The sequence below is a fragment of the Phacochoerus africanus genome, chromosome 2, assembly GCF_016906955.1.
Source record: "Phacochoerus africanus isolate WHEZ1 chromosome 2, ROS_Pafr_v1, whole genome shotgun sequence".
In the NCBI taxonomy this organism is placed as follows: Eukaryota; Metazoa; Chordata; class Mammalia; order Artiodactyla; family Suidae; genus Phacochoerus; species Phacochoerus africanus.
In genome coordinates, this window is record NC_062545.1 from 224636156 (window position 1) to 224656132 (window position 19977).

The 19977-nt window shown below is 44.7% G+C and overlaps 1 protein-coding gene across 3 annotated transcripts in view; it reads left to right on the forward strand.

Annotated features, from left to right (window-relative positions):
* TJP2 (tight junction protein 2) overlaps positions 1-19977 on the forward strand; it is a 105270-nt gene that overhangs the window by 1528 nt on the left and 83765 nt on the right. The window contains exon 1 of one of the 3 annotated variants that reach the window (XM_047767745.1): positions 17441-17689. The exons of 1 other annotated variant lie outside the window; for it this stretch is intronic. In XM_047767745.1, coding sequence (XP_047623701.1) covers positions 17609-17689 — 81 coding nt within the window. In that variant the 5' untranslated portion in view covers positions 17441-17608. Of the gene's footprint in view, positions 1-17440; positions 17690-19977 lie in introns of those variants that run through there. One more of the 3 variants, XM_047767744.1, reaches the window with a different exon arrangement.

The window sequence follows — 19977 nt, forward strand, 5'->3', positions numbered from 1 at the left end:
AGGTTCCCAGGCTAGGGGTCTAATTGGAGCTGTAGCTGCCTGCCTACACCACAGCCACAGCAACGACAAATCTGAGCCATGTCTGCGATCCGTGTCTTTAGTCAAATGGGTTAGAGGGACGCATGAATTTTGACAAAGGGGAGGTTGGAGCTGACATTGTTTTTGAAGGGAAGGATCTTTCTGACTCAAGCAAGTGCCTCCTGACAAATATCTCCTCCCTGGTTCTGATTCCCTGTACTAGTGACCACATAAGCTTCAACAGGGGTTTGGTTTCCCAAGTCAGTGTCTTACTCCAAGGCTCCTTCATGTATAAACACTGAAGCTTGGCTTTCTGGGATGAATTAGCCTCAGGCAAGCTTGGGTGGTGAGTTTTTCCCACATGGTTCTAGTTTCATATCCAGCAAACATTTATCAAGAGCCTTTTATTTTCCAGACACTGGGCAAGGTGCTTTCATCCATTTTGTTTGTCCTCAGAACATCCCTGAGAAACTATGGCCAGCACCTTTTTGCAAATAAGGAAACTGAGATTCAAAGATTTTAAATGATTTCCCCAAGATTGCATAGCCTCTGACTCCCCAGTTCAGTGAAATTCCTATAATAGCAGCTGGTTTCTATTGCTAACTCCATGGAGCTTGAAGCCCTGCCCTTGACCTAAGGTTTCTGATCCTCAGCTTCTACCTGTGCTGGCCTCTTTGAAAATCTTGGAGTCTCTGGAGAGCACTATTGTCTGGCACTTGTTTCTTGCTACTTTGAGAGGTTTTGGTGTTCACTTTTCTGATGTGGCAAAATCATCGTTACCTCTTTGCCTTCAGGAAGGATGCTAAGAGTCTGGGCAGAGCCTCACTCCCTGGACTTGGATCCCCATTGTGAGGTAATTTGGATACTTTAGAGCTGTCACCAGCTCAGCCCATAGTATGGGCTTCCAAAAGTGAGTTGAAGATGAAAGTTAAAAAAACTTTTAACTTCTGTGCCCCTGGGAGCCTGCTTACAGTCTGCCTTCCTCATCTGTAGGAATGAATACCCAGGGAGGGCACACCAGAAGCCCCAGCCTCTTCATATGGAATTGGAGACACTCAGAACAGTAGCTCTCAAACTTAAGCTGCAGCAAAATCACCTGGAGGACTTGTTAAAACACAGATTCCTAGGTGCAACTTTCCGGGATTGCTGCTTCAGTCATTCTCGGGTGAGGTCCAGGAATCTGCATTTCAGAATGTTCCCATCCAGGCTGATACTTCAGATTTCCAGACCACACTTTGAGAGCTACTAACCTGGATAGTACTTTTTTTTTGGGGCTGCACCTGTGGTGTACAGAAGTTCCTAGGTCAGGGGTTGAACCCGAGCCACAATGGTGACAATGCTGAATCCTTAACCACTAGGCTACCAGGGAACTCCCTGGACAGTACTTGTAGCAGCTGCTATAGAGCATGGGCTTGTCGATAGATGGGGTGTGTAGCCAGTTTCCCTACCTGTGGTGAAGGGATTCTTTCCTCAAATATTTAATGAACAACTCACACAGCGTTGCCTGAAGGAAGTTTAGAGGAATCTTAAGGGAACCTGGGAGTCTAATTTGGGCTCACTAATTGCATTGCCCTGTGAAAGGGCTATATTCACCCCATACTGTGGATGTGAACAGAAGGCCTGAGGCAGTGATTAAGCGAGGGAAGGCCTCCTGGGGGAGGTGATATTTAAGAGGAACCCAAGGAGGAAAAGTTGTTGGCCAGATGTGCAAAGAGGGGAAAAGAAACTCTCTGGGAGCAGAGACAGTACATCAGAGGCCTGGAGACGCTGCCCTGGGAAAGAAGAATAGTTGTTTGTGGTGAGAACTGCATTGTAATGCCAACATGAAGTGAAGCATCAGCCTATAGTAAGAAAGATGAAAGCTTTATGTTTATTTGGGTGCTTATTATCGTATACTAGGTGCTGTGCCAAATGTTTTAGCTGCATCATCTTCATTTAATTCTCATACCCACCACCCCAGGAGGTGTAGGTCCAACTATAATCTTGATTTGTATTAGTTTTCTAGGACTGCAGTAAAAATGTATCACAAACTGGGAGGCATAAACAACAGAAATGTATTGTCTTGCAGTTTTGGAGACTAGAAGTCTGAAAGCAACCTGTTGCAGGGTTGGTTCCTTCTGAGGGTTGTAAGTGAAGAATCTGCTGTTCCAGGCCTCTCTCCTGAGCTTGTAGATGGCTGCCTTCCCTCTGTGTGTCCATCTCAGTGTCTAGATTTCCTTTTTCTTTTTCTTTTTTTTTTTTTTTTTTTGGTCTTTTTAGGGCCTTGCCCGAGGCATATGGAGATTCCCAGGCTAGGGGTTGAATCGCAGCTGTAGCTTCCAGCCTGCACCACAGCTCACAGAAACACTGGATCCTTAACCCACTGAGTGAGGCCAGGGATTGAACCTGCTTCCTCAGCCATACTAGTTGGGTCCGTAACCCACTGAGCCACAACAGGAACTCCCTAGATTTCCCCTTTTCATAAGGCTACCAGTCATAGTGGCTTAGGGGCCTAAAGACCTCACTGTCACTTGATTTTTTCTGTAAAGACCCTGTCTCCATAGAAGGTCATATTCCAAGGTAATGAGGGTTAGGACTTCAACATGTGAATTTTGAGGAGACGCAATACAATTCATGACACCATTTTACAGATGAAGAAATGGAAGCTGAGAGATTTTAGAGAAGCTGATCAAATCACACAGCCATTAGGTTGAACCATGTAAACTTGCCATTTTTATAGGTCAGAAGCAGTTGATTAGTGGTAATGTCATATGTTAAACCTAAGCAGCAGCAGAACTGTGGCTTGGTGAAACCCAGCTCTGATTCATCGTTGTGCTTTTTCACCCAGTGCTTCACTTTGTTTACTGGCTTTTCCTTTTCCTGCTATGTTTCCTCAGGGTTCACTGAGAAAACCAGTGGTAGGGAGATCAGGCTACCCAGTTGCTAGCCTGTTTGTTTCTGGTTCTCAAGTTTTTGGATAAGATACTCTTATATTTCAGTTTTTCTATCCTACCTGTCTAGGGAGAGTGGTGGGAAATTATTAGTGTGTATGGAATTTAAAATATATTGCTGTGAGAGTTCCCGTCGTGGCACAGTGGTTAACGAATCCGACTAGGAACCATGAGGTTGCGGGTTCGGTCCCTGCCCTTGCTCAGTGGATTAACGATCCGGCATTGCCGTGAGCTGTGGTGTAGGTTGCAGACGTGGCTCGGATCCCACGTTGCTGTGGCTCTGGCGTAGGCCAGTGGATACAGCTCCGATTCGACCCCTAGCCTGGGAACGGCCCAAGAAATAGCAAAAAAAAAAATAAGTAAATAAAAATAAAATAAAATATATTGCTGTGAAAAGGTTAAATACCTATAAATACATAGCTCATACGAGGGTAAATAACCAATTATTAATTTCCTTCTCAAACCAACCTAAATGTTTGTAAGCAATGTGTCAGTCCTGCACCAGTAGTATAAGTGCATTTACTTGGAATTACTTCAGGATTCAGGCTTTCAAGCAACTTCATTATCTAGATATAGAGATTTCAAACAAGTAGTTTTGTCAGTATCCCACAATAATTCCATTTTTTTGGAGTTCCCACGGTAGCTCAACAGTTAATGAATCTGACTAACATCCATGAGGACACAGGTTTGACTCCTGGCCTTGCTCAGTGGGTTAAGGATCTGGCGTTGCCATGAGCTGTGGTGTAGGTCGCAGACATGGCCCGAATCCAGCGTGTCTGTGGCTGTGGCCGGCAGCTATAGCTCTGATTCACCTACTAGCCTGGGCACCTCTATATGCCTCAGGTGCGGCCATAAAATGCTTATATCCAAAGACTTTGCCATTTTAGCAATTTAAGCAAACTTTCATCATGAGAAATTGGTATACCATTGAAGTGGAAGGAAAAAAATAAGTGTTTATTCTTACTTTCAAATGTGTTATAGTCTAATGTGTTTTCCAAACAAAAATTAGAGTGCATGGTTCACTCATAAAATCAACAAGACAGTACCGGCCTTTGGCCTATCTCTGGAAATCTGAGATGTCTGAGCATTTTAAGTATAGCACATAGATGAGTAAAATTCAATCTAGGTTCTGAAATATAAATTTAATTATACTCCTGCCTGTTTTGGAGAATTCAGAACCTAGGAATTAAAAGATGACTAGGGATTGTGTACCAGAGCCCTGCCTCTCTCTTACTTTTCACAGCCACATTTCCTAAAGGCATCTCTACTTAGTATGCTTTTTCCTCCCCACCCCCTGCCTTTCTCTTCAGCATTTCTTCCCCCACCTATTGCTGCTACTCAGGGATCCTGTAAATGGTTTCAGGTAGCCTCTGGGCTGAACACAGCATTGCCTGAGGAAATATTCATGGATAAGGGCTTTTTTTTTTTTTTTTTTCTTTTTAGGGCCGCTCCGTCAGCATATGGAGGTTCCCAGGCTAGGGGTCGAATTGGAGCTTTAGCTGTTGGCCTATGCCACAACCAAAGCAATTTGGGATCTGATCCGCACCTGTGACCTACACTGCAGCTCATGTCAATGCTGGATCCTTAACCCACTGAGCAAGGCCAGGGATCAAACCTGCATCCTTGTGAATACTAGTCAGACTAATTTCCGAGGCACCATGATGAGAACTCCAGGGTAAGGGCTTTTGCTGGCTGAGAGTGGCAGTTGAATTTTCAATTAGTAGTTACTTTGTTGTATGTTCTGTCTATATTGGGTGCCTGGTCCTGTGGCTGTGTGGGTAAGCCTGGAGGCAGCTTATTTTATGATTCCCTTTATAGTAAAATGATGCAATTAGCTTTTGGTTTGGAGAGGAGTGATCATTGGTACTTCACATTTTCATCAGTTTTTAGCTCAGCCAAAATTGTAGTTCATTAAGAGGTAATCTGGGGGAGTTCCTGTCATGGCTCAGTGGTTAACGAATCTGACTAGGAACCATGAGGTTGCGAGTTTGATCCCTGGCCTTGCTCAGTGGGTTAAGAATCCGTCATTGTCGTGAGCTATGGTGTAGGTCGCAGATGCAGCTCTGATCTCGTGTTGCTATGGCTCTGGTGTAGGCTGGTGGCTACAGCTCTGATTAGACCCCTAGACTGGGAACCTCCATATGCTGCGGGAGCGGCCCTAGAAAAGGCAAAAAGACCAAAAAAAAAAGAAGTAATCTAGGAGTTCCTGTTGTGGCTCAGCAGGTTAAAGATCCAACTAGTATATGGAGTTCCTGTCATGGCTCAGTTGTTAACAAATCTGACTAGAAACCACGAGGTTGTGGGTTCGATCCCTGGCCTTGCTCAGTGGGTTAAGGATCCAGCATTGCTGTGAGCTGTGGTGTAGGTCACAGACGAAGCTTGGATCCCGTGTTGCTGTGTCTGTGGCGTAGGCCAGCGGCTTCAACTCTGATTAGACCCCTAGCCTGGGAACCTCCATATGCCGAGGGTGCAGCCCTAGAAAAGACAAAAAGGGAAAAAAAAAAAGAATCCAACTAGTATCCATGAGGTTATGGGTTGGATCCCTGGTCTTGCTCAGTGGGTTAACCATCTGGCATTGCCCCAAGCTCTGGGGTAGATCGCAGATGAAGCTTAGATGTGGCATTGCTGTGGCTATGGGGTATGCCGGCAGCTGCAGCTGCAATTCAACCCCGAGCCCAGGGACTTCCACAGGTGCGGCCCTTAAAAAAATGAATAAATAAAAATAGAGGTAATCTGGTTGTATAACAAGATTAAACACCCCAGACAAAATTTCCCCCACCTAAATCCTTATTTTATTGATAGTTGAAAAAAATTATTGATTTTTCACAAGGTACACATGACTATTTAATTATAATTATTGACATTGATATTTGAGTCAATATTGTAATACAACTATTGATAGTCAAAAAATTAACTATATATGCAGGATTGTTTTGGGTTAAGATCTTAAGTCTGGTTACTAAAATAACTGTAGCAACACATTTTGAAAGAGGCTTCTTCATATGTTAAAGTGAATGTGTCTCTTCTGGTGGCTTCAGCTCAGCAGAATACATATGGCAAGATTTAGAACAAGAATCAAAATACTATATAGCAAGTGGAGGATGGTTCCAGCTGAAGCAGAACTAGATAAAGGAGAGAGAAGGTGGGTAAAAAATAAAATGTAGTTGGGAAGAATAGCTAGGATTACTTCTGAAAAATTAATAGAAAAACACTTTGTGTGATTTAGTGTACAGAATGTAAACCTCAGAGCAAATCCTGATTGATTTCTTTAAAAACTTAGATAATAACTTTGGAGGCAGGAAAAGCTGAAAGCTCCATACATTCCTGAAACTGAATGAAAGATTTCACTTCTGGAGTTCCCCTTGTGGCTTAGTGGGTTAAGAACCTGGCTAGTATCCATAAGGATATGGGTTCAATCCTTTTGCCTCACTTAGTGGGTTAAGGATCTGATGTGCTCACAGATGCGGCTCAGATTCCACCCCTAGCCTGGGACCTTCCATATACTGCAGGTATGGCCCTAAAAAGGAAAAAATGAAAGAATTCACTCTTAGGTAAACTTCTCCATCATGGCCCAGAGTAGCAGAGAATTTGATGCACCTTCTGTGTATGTAATTTTGTTCATTATAGCCGCCTACCCTGTTGCTTCCCGCCTTTGCTCAAGGAGTGTCGGAAATTAGTGTGAGGCAGTCTGAGCCTCCAGGAACACTGCCAGGCAAGTTCTCTCAGAGATTAGGAGACAGAAGGGCTCAGAGACCAAAATGTGTTCCAGTCACATCATTTATTTAATTTGAAAACACCCAGGGAATTCCCATCATGGCTCAGTGGTTAACAAATCTGACTAGGAACCATGAGGTTGCAGGTTCAATCCCTGGCCTCGTTCAGTGGATTAAGGATCCGGCGTTGCCATGAGCTGTGGTGTAGGTTGCAGACACGGCTCGGATCCAGCATTGCTGTGTCTCTGGCACAGGCCAGCGGCTGCAGCTCCGATTGGGCCCCTAGCCTGGGATCTGCCATGTGCCGAGGGAGTGGCCCTAGAAAAGGCAAAAAGACAAAAAAAAAAAAAAAAGAAAGAAAGAAAAAACAAAGAAAACACCCAGTGAGAAGCAAGGGGAAAAGATTTGAACAGTTTACCATAATTAGGTTAGGATACAAATACGGTGAAAGGTTCAAGCTCTGGAGCCCTGAGCTTGCAGTCTTCACATGGCCTGTCTGTGCAGTAACAGCTTTCCCTGATGATAGTGTGGTCAACAAAGACCAGATCTGAGTTGAACGAGGGGTCTCAGCAGAAAGAAGGTGTCTGAAGCCAGCACAGGCTTGTCCCAGTGAAGGGACATAGGGCAAGTATATCTGGTCAATCGCTATAACTCACCAGCAATTTGTCTGCATTTTGGGGCAGAGTAAACACAGGGCCAGAACTGAATGTGGTAGGTGAGCCATTGAGGGATGACATTGCTGTCAATCTGGAGGTACCACAAACTGGGCTTTATTATTTATTATTAATATTTTATTAGATAGGAATGAATTAATAATAATGTAAACTAAGTTATGAAATATATTACATTATATTATGTCTAAATAAATATAAATTGGGTATTTATTACATTTATTAATATTTTGTTAAATATTAATATTTAAGATTTACTTTGTCCTTCCATCAAAACTCCTCTTCTTATGCGTAGCATTCTTATTTGTTTCATTCCTTTCATCTATATTTAACACAAAACACTACTCTGTTTTTAATACCTCTTACAAGTTACTAACATACTTACCCACACCACACACATCTTATGAATTTGCCTCTAACAAACTACTTGCTTCCTCATTATCTATGGGAAATAAATCTTAAAAGTTTCATCTATCTGATTTTTACCTTGTCCTCTATACCAGCTTTTTTTTTTTTTTTTTTGCACTTTAGGGCTGTACCTGTGGCAAATGGATGTTCCCAGGCTAGGGGTCAAATCAGAGCCACAGCTGCTGGCCTCCGCCACAGCCACAGCCACAGCCACAGCCACAGCCACAGCCACGCTAGATCTGAGCCGCGTCTATGACCTACATCACAGCTCACAGCAATGCTGGATCCTTAACCCACTGAACAAGACCGCAACCCACAACCTCATGGTTCCTAGTCAGATTCGTTTCCATTGTGCCATGATGGGAACTCCTATACCAGTTTTTAAAAGAACTTTAAATAAAAGTATATGTGGAGTTCCCTCTGTGGTGGAATGGGTTAAAGATCCACTGTTGCCACAGCTGTGGCAGGAATTGTGGCTGTGGCTTAGATTTGATTCCTAGCCCAGGAACTTCTGTATGCCAAGAATGTGGCTGAAAAAGAAAAAAAAAAGTATATATTTAGCAAGTTATGGTATATTCACAAATAGAGTATTATGCAGCTAGGAAAATGATGACATACCTCTGTAATGCCATAAAAAAATTAGTCAAACAATATCCCTATGTAGAAATAACAGGTAGTAGAAATTCCCTGGTGATGCAACAGGTTAAGTCTCCAGCATTGTCACTGCTGTGGTGTGGGTTCAATCCCTGGGCCTGGGAACTTCTGCATGCTGTGGGCATGGCCAAAATAAAACAAACAAATAAAAACAAAAAAGAAATAACAAGTAGCAAAGGAACGTGTCTCGTGTGGCCCCAGGTGTATAACATTGTATACAGTATCTACCTGTTTACCTGTGCATGGATGTACTTGGGAAGGAAGCCCACCTAATTGTTAACAGTAGTTTGTTCTGAGTGGTGACATTTTCCTTGTGTTTTACTATTTTTTGTGTGTGATCTACTATATGGTTTGCATAAATAAACAAATATCATTAATTTTAAAATAACTAAAATCCAAACATATGTGTTTATACAAATACATATTTAAATAAACATAACCAAGAGAATGGTAGGATCAGACTCTTTGTTTTGTAAACGAGACATTTGGCAAGTAGAGAGTTATTTTCTGACCTTCAAAATGTTCTACTTGCCTTCAAAAGGGTAACCTTCCTGTCTTGTGCCAGAGAATTGTAACAATGTCCCTTTAGCAGAATTTCCTAAACCTCCCTGATGATAAGACTCACCTGGGGGTATGTGCTATGAATGTATATTTCCCCAGGGCCCTTCTCAGACCCACTGACTCAGGGTCTCAGGGAGGGATGTGGGATGCCTCAGGTGATTCTTATCATCAGGGAAATTTAAGAAGCTGTCCTTGTAGAAATATAAATGCTGCAGCCATATTTTCAGGTTTTATTGAGAGTGTCTCTTCAAAGTGACTTTTCCAGGCCCAGCTTCCTTTGTTCTAAGAGACCAGCTTCCTTTGCTGCCCTGGAAAACTGCACCTTTTTTTTGTAAGGCCCCTTTCAGGTCTGAGGATTCTTTGACATTCTAGGAGACATTTCAGCAATTTTAATCTGTGTCGATCAGGGATACTGAATTCTTAGGGCTAGAGGATTCTGGTGATAATGTTTTTAAAGCAATTCAGGCATTGCAGAGGCCTGTCTGGTTTCCCCAGAGGACTTGGTGTCACACGGACAGTCCCCTGGGCCTATCTCACCTCAGATTCCCTTCCTTGCATGTGCGATGAGGGCTTTTCTCCTTCAGGAAAAATGTTAACTTATTAACATGTTTTTCCTAAAGAACTTATCCTGCAACAGGGAGCTCTGAAATTCAGTTAGACCCCAGAATCATATTTAAATTCAAGATTCAAATTACTAGGTCTTTGGCTGGAGTCAAATGGCACTTGCAGCACTTATTTTGGTTTTTTTTTTTGGCTTTTTGCTATTTCTTGGGCCGCTCCTGCGGCATATGGAGGTTCCCAGGCTAGGGGTTGAATCGGAGCTGTAGCCGCTGGCCTACGCCAGAGCCATAGCAATGCAGGATCCGAGCCTCGTCTGCAACCCACACCACAGCTCACGGCAACGCTGGATCCTTAACCCACTGAGCAAGGGCAGGGACCAAACCTGCAACCTCATGGTTCCTAGTCGGATTTGTTAACCACTGCACCACGACTGGAACTCCTGCAGCACTTATCTTTTTAATAGTTTCACAAATAGGATTCTTCAACACTGTTTGTTTAGTGGTGTCAGTGAAAACCCTAGAGTTCTATTAAAAGGAGCCAAAAGAAAAATAACAATAATAACAAAAGACCCACTTCTACCCCGACTCCATGCAGTTATCTTATTGCTGTAGAGGCAATGAATGGAGGGGCCAGAGAGCAGTGATGAGAGCAGTGATGAGAATGAGCTTTGAGTCCAACAGGCCTGGGTTTGAGGTCTTACCCACCTTCTACTCAGTGATGACCTCAGGCAAGCTCTTTACCTCCAGGATGCTCAGTTTCCTCATCTCAAGGCAGGGCAGGGATACCAAATGTACCAGGGCGATGGGAGGATTTACATGAGCAAGACCAGGGATCCATCCCACATCCTCATGGATACTAGTCGGGTTTGTTATTACCGAGCCACAACGGGAACTCCCATGGTTGTTTGTTTTTAATGTAGGGTTAACAAGTGGCACCTACCCCTAAAGAATGTGGATTTCATACACTCTGCACTATAAATAGCTGTAAAGTAATAAAAAGCTGCCAAAACGCAGAGCACAGTGCCTCTAGGACTCAGGGCACCTTGCCAGAAGGGTTCCTGCACAGTAGGAGTGCTCTGCCTCACAGCATCTGTCCAGAGTAGGCTATGCCCCAGAAGGGGCTCCTAGAATCTCCAGGATTGGAGTTGGATTATGCTTTGTCTCAACTCCCTCTTGACCAGGCTGAGTACACCTTGATCTTGTCTGCTATCCTGTAAGCACATCCTGACTAGCCCTGTAAGTCTCCCAGGAGTCTGCCTGTTGACAGCCTGCCCCCACCCCCAGAGGTCAGCCCAGACCACAGCTACCTACTTCCAACCAGAACTGTCCTAGCACCAGGGCCTCCTCAGACTTGTGATCCATCCACAGCTGACTCTGAGTTGCATAGCTAATTCTTTCATCAACTTTGTGGTCAGCTAAACCCATCATGGACAGAAACATGGCCAGGTCCTTACACAGAGCTGGGGTGGGGAAGTGGGGGGGCGCTGCTGGAGTTTGGGATTTGTGTCATCAGCAGGGAGAGGAGAGGCAAATGTAAGGCACCATCCGTTGAGAACTGAGAATGTGCTCTCCCCATAAATCTGACTACTGATACTTTCATCCTTTTTGTACTTACTCTAACATCTTTTCACTGAGTGCTAACAGCAGCCGTGCCAACATATTACCAACGGTAATAATGATAATAAAGTTAAAAAGAGGGAAACATGGATAATAGGCTCCTTGGCTTTCTTGGGTTACTCTCCCTTCCTGCTGTTGTTCCTCTCTGAGCTTCCCTTCTCCTACACAGACCACCCACTGCTCCGACCCTTTCAGATCCCTGCACTGTGCTCTCTGGAACCCTTGTTTTACCAAATGAAACACTCAGCTGGACCCACCTCCTTGCTTTAACTTAAAACTTGACTCTCTCCTGAGGGTATTGCTGCTTGGTAGCCACCTCAAGGAATGCTTCCTACTTTAGACAGAGAAATCTAAGCAGGAGCTGGCTCTGTGGTCCAGGCCGAGAAGCTTCAACAAAGACTCTGGGGCAAGGATGAGCTTGGCAGGGTCTCAAGAGCAACAGCTACGAAGAAAGCCCAGTGTGGCTCTAGGAAGTGAGCTTGGATGAGGCAGCAGGGTCCGCTCACAGAGGACGCGGAGGCCACCTTAGCTCACGTTTCCATAACACAACACCACAGGTAGGGTGGCTTAAACGACAGACATGTCCTTCTCACAGTTCTAGAGGCTGGAAAGTCCCAGATCAAGGTGACGGTAGGTTTGGTCCTCTGAGAATGCCCTCTTTGTGGCTTGTAGACAGCCATCTTCTTGCTGTGTGTGCACAGGGCCATTCCCAGGTGCCTGCAATAGGAGCTAACAGATTTTGAAAGTGTGCAAGAGTAATATTAAATAACTAAATGTGAAGCCACAAGGGGCAGAGCAGAATGTTGACTTCCTCTCTCCTGGATGTTATTTTAGGAGCTGGGGTGGTGGTGGTGGTGGGGTTGCTGCTTGTGGAAGAAGGAGTCCTTTAAGTGAATATGCTCAATTACTGTTGTAATTGTTGTTTAGCCTGGGTAAGCAAGGGAATGCCAGGCCATTTCTCCTGAAAAGTGCCCCTCCCTTGGGCAGATTAACTGCCAGCACTTTAGTCATACATATATGTGAGCAATTCTTGTGCCCTGTCATCATTTACTTGTCTTTTTCTTCCTCACACTGTGAGCAAGCCCCCCGTGGTATATTTTTGTATGTTGACTTTATCTTCTATATACCTTCCCTAGGGTACCAGGGTACATGTGAGGCATTCAAGAAATGCTTGTTGCAGGAGAGTGTCTTTTTGTTTCCAATTTGCCATCCAGTGTACAGCCAAACTAAATTGCTCAGTTAACTTGGGACAGTTTCATGTCAGGTTCCTTTGCTCCCATGTATGATCATGTTGCAAATATAGATGCATACATATGTGTGTGTGTGTGTGTGTGTGTGTGTGTATCCCCAAATATAACATTCTGAGGAAATCTGATTAAAAGTGTTTAGTTTATTACATTTATCTGAAGTCTTCTGACCTTGTTTCAAAGACCTTATACACTGTAATACATATTAACAAGTGCTGAAAAATTGTCTATTGCACAAACAACATTGCACAAATAATAACTACAATTTAAAAAGAAAAATGCAATCCTATCTTTTCATCAAATCATGTTCCCATATACTTTTCAATTCTTTTACATATATGTTTATAATTTCTTTGTTAGTGCCATCAGGATAGATACTATTTGTGTTCTTTTTTTGATTATTATGCTGTTATTATCCTTGTTGCTATTTGACTTCTTTATTATAATTTTAAATGATGGTTTGCTATGTTAATTAAGTTGATTTCCTGTAATTTCTTTTTTTTTGTCTTTTTTTGCCATTTCTTGGGCCGCTCCCGTGGCACATGGAGGTTCCCAGGCTAGGGGCCCAATCGGAGCTGTAGCCGCCAGCCTACGCCACAGCCACAGCAACGCAGGATCCGAGCCGTATCTGCAACCTACACCACAGCTCACGGCAACGCCAGATCGTCAACCCACTGAGCAAGGGCAGGGACCGAACCCGCAACCTCATGGTTCCTAGTCGGATTCGTTAACCACTGCGCCATGACGGGAATTCCTCCTGTAATTTCTTTTTCTTTTCTTTTCTGTAATTTCTTTTTCTTTTCTTCCTTTCTTTCTTTCTCTCTCGGCTGCCCCATGGCATATGGAGTTCCTGGGGCAGGGATCAGATCTGAGCTGAAGTTGCAACCTAAACCGCAGCTGTAGCAACATCAGAGCCTTAATCCCCTGTGTCAGGCTGGGGATAGAACCTGCAGCCAACCGATCCAAGATGCCACTGATCCCCTTGCATCACAGTGGGAACTCTTTGCTGTAATTTAATAGCCCTCCATCATTGGACAGTAATGGTTTCCATTTCCATCTTATGTTATTATAAATAGACATAGAATCAAGTGTTGCTCTACCTCCCAGTCACCCACTGTCATCTAACCTCCAGTCCCCTAAGAAAAAGATAAAAGAAGATGTTGGAGTTCCTCTATGGCTTAGTGGGTTAAGGATCCAGTGTTGTCAGTGCAGCAGCTTGGGTTGCTTCTGTGACAAAGGTTCAATAGTTGGCCCCGGGAACTTTCACATGCCGAAGCAGGTGTGGCAAAAAAAAAAAAAAAAAAAAAAAAGAAGAAGAAGAGGAAGAAGAAGAGAAGATATTCACCAAGAAGAGGACCACTATTCATCCTGGACAGCTGACTCAATGGCATCTAGTGGTATATGGAGGTTCCCAGGCTAGGGGTCAAATTGGAGCTGTAGCTGCCGGCTACGCCACAGCCACAGCAACGCCAGATCTGAGCTGCGTCTGCGACCTACACCATAGCTCGTGGCAATGCCAGATCCTTAACCCACTGAGTGAGGCCAGGGATCAAACTGTATGTCTTCATGGAAACTAGTCAGATATGTTTCTGCTGAGCCATGAAGGGAACTCCAAGCATCTTCTGTTCTTAATTGAATTCTTCAGAGTTCCATGTTGTTGGCTATACTCCCCTTCTTGAAATTCATTCTTCTCTTGACTTTTTGGACCCCCTGCTCCAAAGCATTTTCTTTCCCTTCTGGCAGTTCCTCTTTCATCTCTCTCTACTCTGGGGCCTCAAGCTTGTCCCCAGATACTGGCATTCTGTCCTTATTCTTCTCTTGCCTCAATTTACATCATGTCTCTGAATAGTCTTATTACCTCCCATGACTAAAGCTTTCTTGATACATTCATGGTTTCCAGATCTCTTCCTCCACCCCAAATCTCTCAACCCAAACACTCATCAATGCCTAGCACATAGTAGACACTAGAACATCTCCCCCTGAAGGACCCATTGCCCTTGAAATTAAAATAGAACTTAAACTGAATTCACCACCCTTCTTCTCAAGATCTGCTGCCACTCCTGTGTTCTCCCTACTAGCTTTTCCAAAGAGTTGTATTGTGTTTGCCACTTAGTCAAGCCAGAAACCTAAGAGTCACCTTAGATTCACTTCCCTCTTCCTTACCTCATATCTGATCAGGCAGTCACCCAGTCTACTGGTTATTACACTTCCTTAATTCCTCTTGATCTGGCTCCTTGTCTCTTAACTTCATAGCCACATCATCTCTCACCTGCACTCCCACACAAAAATCCTTTTTTTTTTTTTTTTTTGCTGGTCTTGTCATTTTTAATGACGCACCTCCCTGCAACCCCCACCCAACTCATCCATCTTCCAAGAAGCTGACAGTGATCTTTATAAAATGCTAGCCTAATCCCATTTTTACTGTGTTCACAGTAGAACACAGCCCCTGCTTGCCTGGACAATCTCACCTCCTGGCAAGCCCACCATCTCTTCCTTTCTTGTTTCTTCACTTGTTATTTATTGCCTTCACCTAGAAAACTTTTTCCTCTCTTTTTGTCTCACAAACTCATTCCTGCCTATCCTTTAGAATGCATGAGCAGCCTCATCTCTAGAAAGCCTTCCCTAAATTCCATACTCCTAGTGTTGGTGAGTAACCCCTCCTGAAAGCCCCCAGACTACCCTGAGTCTGCCAGGAATCTCAGCACTTACGTGGTTTCTTATAATTTACTGATTGTCAATTGCTGTAAACTGAACTTCTGAGGTAAGAGCCTAAGTCATTAATCAGGGGGTTCTGACTTGACAGAAGGTGTTCAGTAATTACTTGTTGGATAGAAGTTCTTTGGAGAAAAAATGCTAGGAGTAGTGTTCATATGTGAAACCCCAAATGTGAAAAATATGTACTTACTAATAACTTTGTTTTCTTTTTCTTTCTTTTCTTTTCTTTTCTTTTTTTTTTTTTTTTTTTTTTGAGGGCCACACCCTCAGCATATGGAGGGTACCAGGCTAGGGGTCGAATCAGAGCTGTAGCTGCTGGCCTACTCCACAGCCACAGCAACACTGGATCCTTAGCCTACTGAGCGAGGCCAGGGATCGAACCTGCGTCCTCACAGATGCTAGTCAGATTTGTCTCCGTCAAGCCTTGAAGGGAACTCCCTCCTATAACTTGCTTTTCCAAAGAGTTGTATTGATTTATACTGCCACCAGCAAAGCTACTGTATCAATTGAATCACTTTTTTCACCACTCTTTGAGTCTGTGTATTGTGAGAATTTTGTTATTTGTACTATGTAAGAATGTCATCATTTGGAGTAGTGTAATAGAACTTTCTGTGATGATGGAAATAGTCTATATCTACACTGTCCAATATGGTAGCCACTAGCCACATGTGGCTACTGACTGAGCACTAGAAATGTGGCTAAAGTGACTAAGAAAACTGAAATTTTCATTTTATTTAATTTTAGTTAAATTTAAATGTAGTCAGTATTCACATGTGGCAAGTGGTCATCATATTGGACTGCGCAGTTCTGGAGAGAAAAAGGAGATCACTCAGCAGATATAGTTGTTACATTCTGGCTTTTTTAATCCTTTTTAAATTTTAGTGGTATCAGCTCATGTCACTAAGGTGTGACCAGTTCACAAACGCTGCCACTGTTATTATTAGTCAGCAACATCTATTTTGGAAAAGATTTTTTTTTTTTTTTTAAATAGTGCTTTCATCAGGAGAGTAACACCTTACATCAGAAATACAACCGAAATGTCTAATTCTGGACACTTGAATGAAAATGGGAAATATTACTCACAGTGCTTTTTATTCAGAGTCATGCACTTAGCTACTCCAAAGGAGGCCAGAAGCCTAACACTTTCAGAGAGGCATCTGCTGGACTTGTTTTTCCACATAAACTGCCAAACTTGTTTTGATTAGGCAGGAAGTGAAGCAACTTTTTAGGGAGAGAGCAGGGCATCTGCATTTCGTCAGTGGATCCATTTTGACCTTTTACCTTTTACCTTCTTGGGAGCCTGGGCCGAGTTTTGCTTTTCAATTTAGAAGAGCAGGATGGCCACATTTTTTTTTTCTTACAGTGTGGTTTCCTTAGAGTCCAAACCCAAAGTTTTATTTTTTTACATCAGTGTACCTGTCTTGATTTTCCAAATAACTTACATTACCTTAAAACAAGGAAAAAAAATTTTTTTTGGGCTGTGCCCTTGGCATGGGATAGGGACAGAGCCACAGCAATGACAATGCCAGATCCTTAACTTGCTGTGCCATTCTGAGAACTCCCCAAATAAGATTTTATTTATTGTGCACATTTCTTCGTATAGAGGACTCTAAAACAAATAAATGTACTGAGTTGAATTTGATGAATCCTGCCTGATAAGTATTTGTAACCTACTTTTCAAAAAAAGCCTTTTAAAAGCTAGTGATGAGAGAGGAGTTTCCATCTCTTTATTAGAGTTGTTGGAAATGTGCCAAAGAGATAACCTGGCGTATATTTCCCTCAAAAGTCATGTTTTATTCTTTAACATGAACATCTTATACCCTCGGAATTCGGGGAATTGTTGAGCGGAAAAACCTGGGGTACAGTGCCCTGTGTTGCCAGCCTCTAGGCAAGACAGCAAAAACTTCGGGGTTTCCCGGGTTCTTCCTTTCGGAAGAGAACCGAGGAGGGGGCGCTGCAAAAGTCTCCAAAAAGCATTCTTACAGGATCTCTAATGGGAGAACCTGCTGACTAACTGGCCACCCCACACTTACCGCTGCAAGCAAACTTGCAGCGCTTCCCTCGCACGCGCGGGGAGCCGGACCTGAGGCCCTGTGCATGCCGCGGAGCGAACCATCGCGCCGGCCGGAGAGGGGGAGGTTCGGACGTGGGGGGCGCGGGAAGCTGGGGCCTCGGTGCCTGCCTGTTGCCTCCACCCTCTTCCGTCCCTGGCGGGGAGTCGCGCGAGCCCGAACCCTCGGTGGGGACTTGAGGGGCGCGGCGCTGGCGAGTCTTCCCCCGGGCCGCGCGGGGGTGGTAGCGGCCCTTTTCAGAGTTTCCCGGGCCGGCGGCCGGCGCAGAGGCGCTGCCTGCGGCCGGGGGCGGGCCGACGCCGCAGCCGCCGGGGCCGCGGGAGGAGGGACAAAGGGGTGGGTCCCCGTGGGGCCGTCACCCAGGCAAAACGCGGCTGACGGGCTGAGAACTGACCTGCCGCCCGGAGTATCAGGAGGAGCGGGGCTCGGGACTGGCGCGTCCATGCGAGACCCGCGCCCGAAGATGCCGGTGCGAGGAGATCGCGGGTTTCCACCCAGGCGGGAGATGTCAAGTTGGCTCCATGTAAGTGCCGTCTGGCGTCCCGCTCGGTTGGGAGAAGGGTCGCGAGGAGAGAGCTTAGGAGCGCGTGGTGGGCTTCCCGGATGCGCTGTAGGTGGCTGGGATTCTTCCATCCGGAGGTGGAGTTGAGGGCAGGGAGTAGGTTTCGCCGGCAGAGGTGCTGGGTCAGGGCCTCCAGGATTCCTGAATCCTTTTCTCTGTTCTATGAAGTCACTTGGTTTTCAGTCGCGAGTAGGGGAAACTCTCTTGAACTCTGTTTTGGATCCCTGCTACCTTTGAGGCATCTCGTTGAGCTTGTTGTGTCGCCTGTTGTTTGCTTTTGAGTTTTCCTTCTTAGTTTCAAACCAATTATTCTGTAATTGATGCAAAGTTAAAGCATGTGTGCATGAGACGAACTGACGACTCTTTGGAGATGGGAATCCTCATTTTCCCTTTCAATCTCTTTTAGTCGGCAGTATAAGTAAAAGTTATTTGTGGCAGGGAATGGAGATAGGGTTTTGGAGGACGCCCCAAAAAGGGAGTGATGAATGCTTTGTATTCTGGTATTATCTTACCTGTCACCAGTTCCTTTTCTTTTGTTTTCATTTGTCATGTTTCTGCTTTACAGAGTAGTTTAAGTTATAAATAATCAGGGTTTTGCCTACAGGGTTTTAACATTCTTGAAACGTGGATGAACTTGGGAGTGAATACTCCAGGGCTTAGTAATGGAATACAACCCTCCCACCTCTATTTTAGCTTCAATTCCGAGGCAGTGCTGCTTCCTTGGCAGCTGTCTGGCCTGAGTAATGGTTGTGGTTTTCCAGCAGTTCCCAGTGGAGTCTCATCCCGTGGTAGAAACTGCCCTCCCTTCTTCAGCTAGGGGAATCCCATCACAGAAGGAAAGCGGCCCTTTTCCTTCAGATCTTTAGATGGTCTGTGCTGGAGGTGCTGAAGGTCATGCTGGGAGAACAGGTTCATTTTTGTCAGGATTCTTCCTGGGAAAGACAGTCTACATGCATACATGGGAAGCAGATGGTTTTCATTTTAATTGAGGAGTTAGTAGTAGTGATTGCTTTCGCGCCAAAGTGCCAATTATTATCCTGCCTAAGACAATGAAATTGGTTGTTTAATACATTTTTATGAGCACCTTCATCTCAGTGTGGAAAATAGAAATGTTAAGAGTGTGCTTCTACCAACCACACTGTCTTGTTGGGGAAGCTTGTAAATGATGAAGACTCTGATAGTTCCAGTTAGAAATAGGGACAAGATGCTGGAGCTGCCTCTCTCTGGGGAGCTGAGAGAAAGGAGTGTTTTACTAAGGCAGTGGTGGCTTTTGAGTTGTATCTTGAGGTTTTTCAGAGCTACTGCCAAAGATTGATGAAGGGGGATCCACCCCTCCCCCCCCCCCGAGTGGCTGCTGCAACTTTTTTAGGACCGTGCAGTTAATAAATTAATGAGCACCCACCTGTGCCCGGCCACTGTTGGGGAGGTGGGGGTGTGAGGTGAGTAAGACTCAACTTCAAGAGTCTGTTTGATCTGAAAATTTTAGATGTTTTTTGGACTGCAGGCTCTCTCTGCTGTGGCTGAAGGAGGGAGTGTGCTGCACAGATGCACAACTGTGCAGTACAAAAATACAACAAAGTGTGGGGTCTTCCTGTGCACACTCCCTTCAGGGATTCTTTTTTTTTTTTTTTTTTGTCTTTTTGCCATTTCTAGGGCCACTCCAGCAGCATATGGAGGTTCCCAGGCTAGGGGTCTAATCGGAGCTGTAGCCGCCGGCCTACGCCAGAGCCACAGCAACGCAGGATCCGAGCCGCGTCTGCAACCTACACCACAGCTCACGGCAACGCCGGATTGTAAACCCACTGAGCAAGGCCAGGGATCGAACCCACAACCTCATGGTTCCTAGTCAGATTCGTTAACCACTGCACCGTGACGGGAACTCCCCTTCAGGGATTCTTATTAGGAAGAAAGTTCAGGAGTTCCCTTCCTGGACCAGTGGAAATGAATCCGACTAGGAACCATGAGGTTGCAGGTTCAATCCCTGGCCTCGCTCAGTGGGTTAAGGATCCGGAGTTGCTGTGAGCTGTGGTGTAGGTTGCAGATGCAGCTCGGATCTGGAGTTGCTGTGGCTCTGGTGCAGACCGGCGGCTACAGCTCCAATTAGACCCCTACCTAGCCTGGGAACCTCCATATGCCATGGGTGTGGCCCTAAAAAGACACACACAAAAAAAGTTCACTATTTGAACAGATACCTCACAGGGTAAGCCAATATAGAAGATGAGGTTAACAACACACCTCACAGAGTTGAA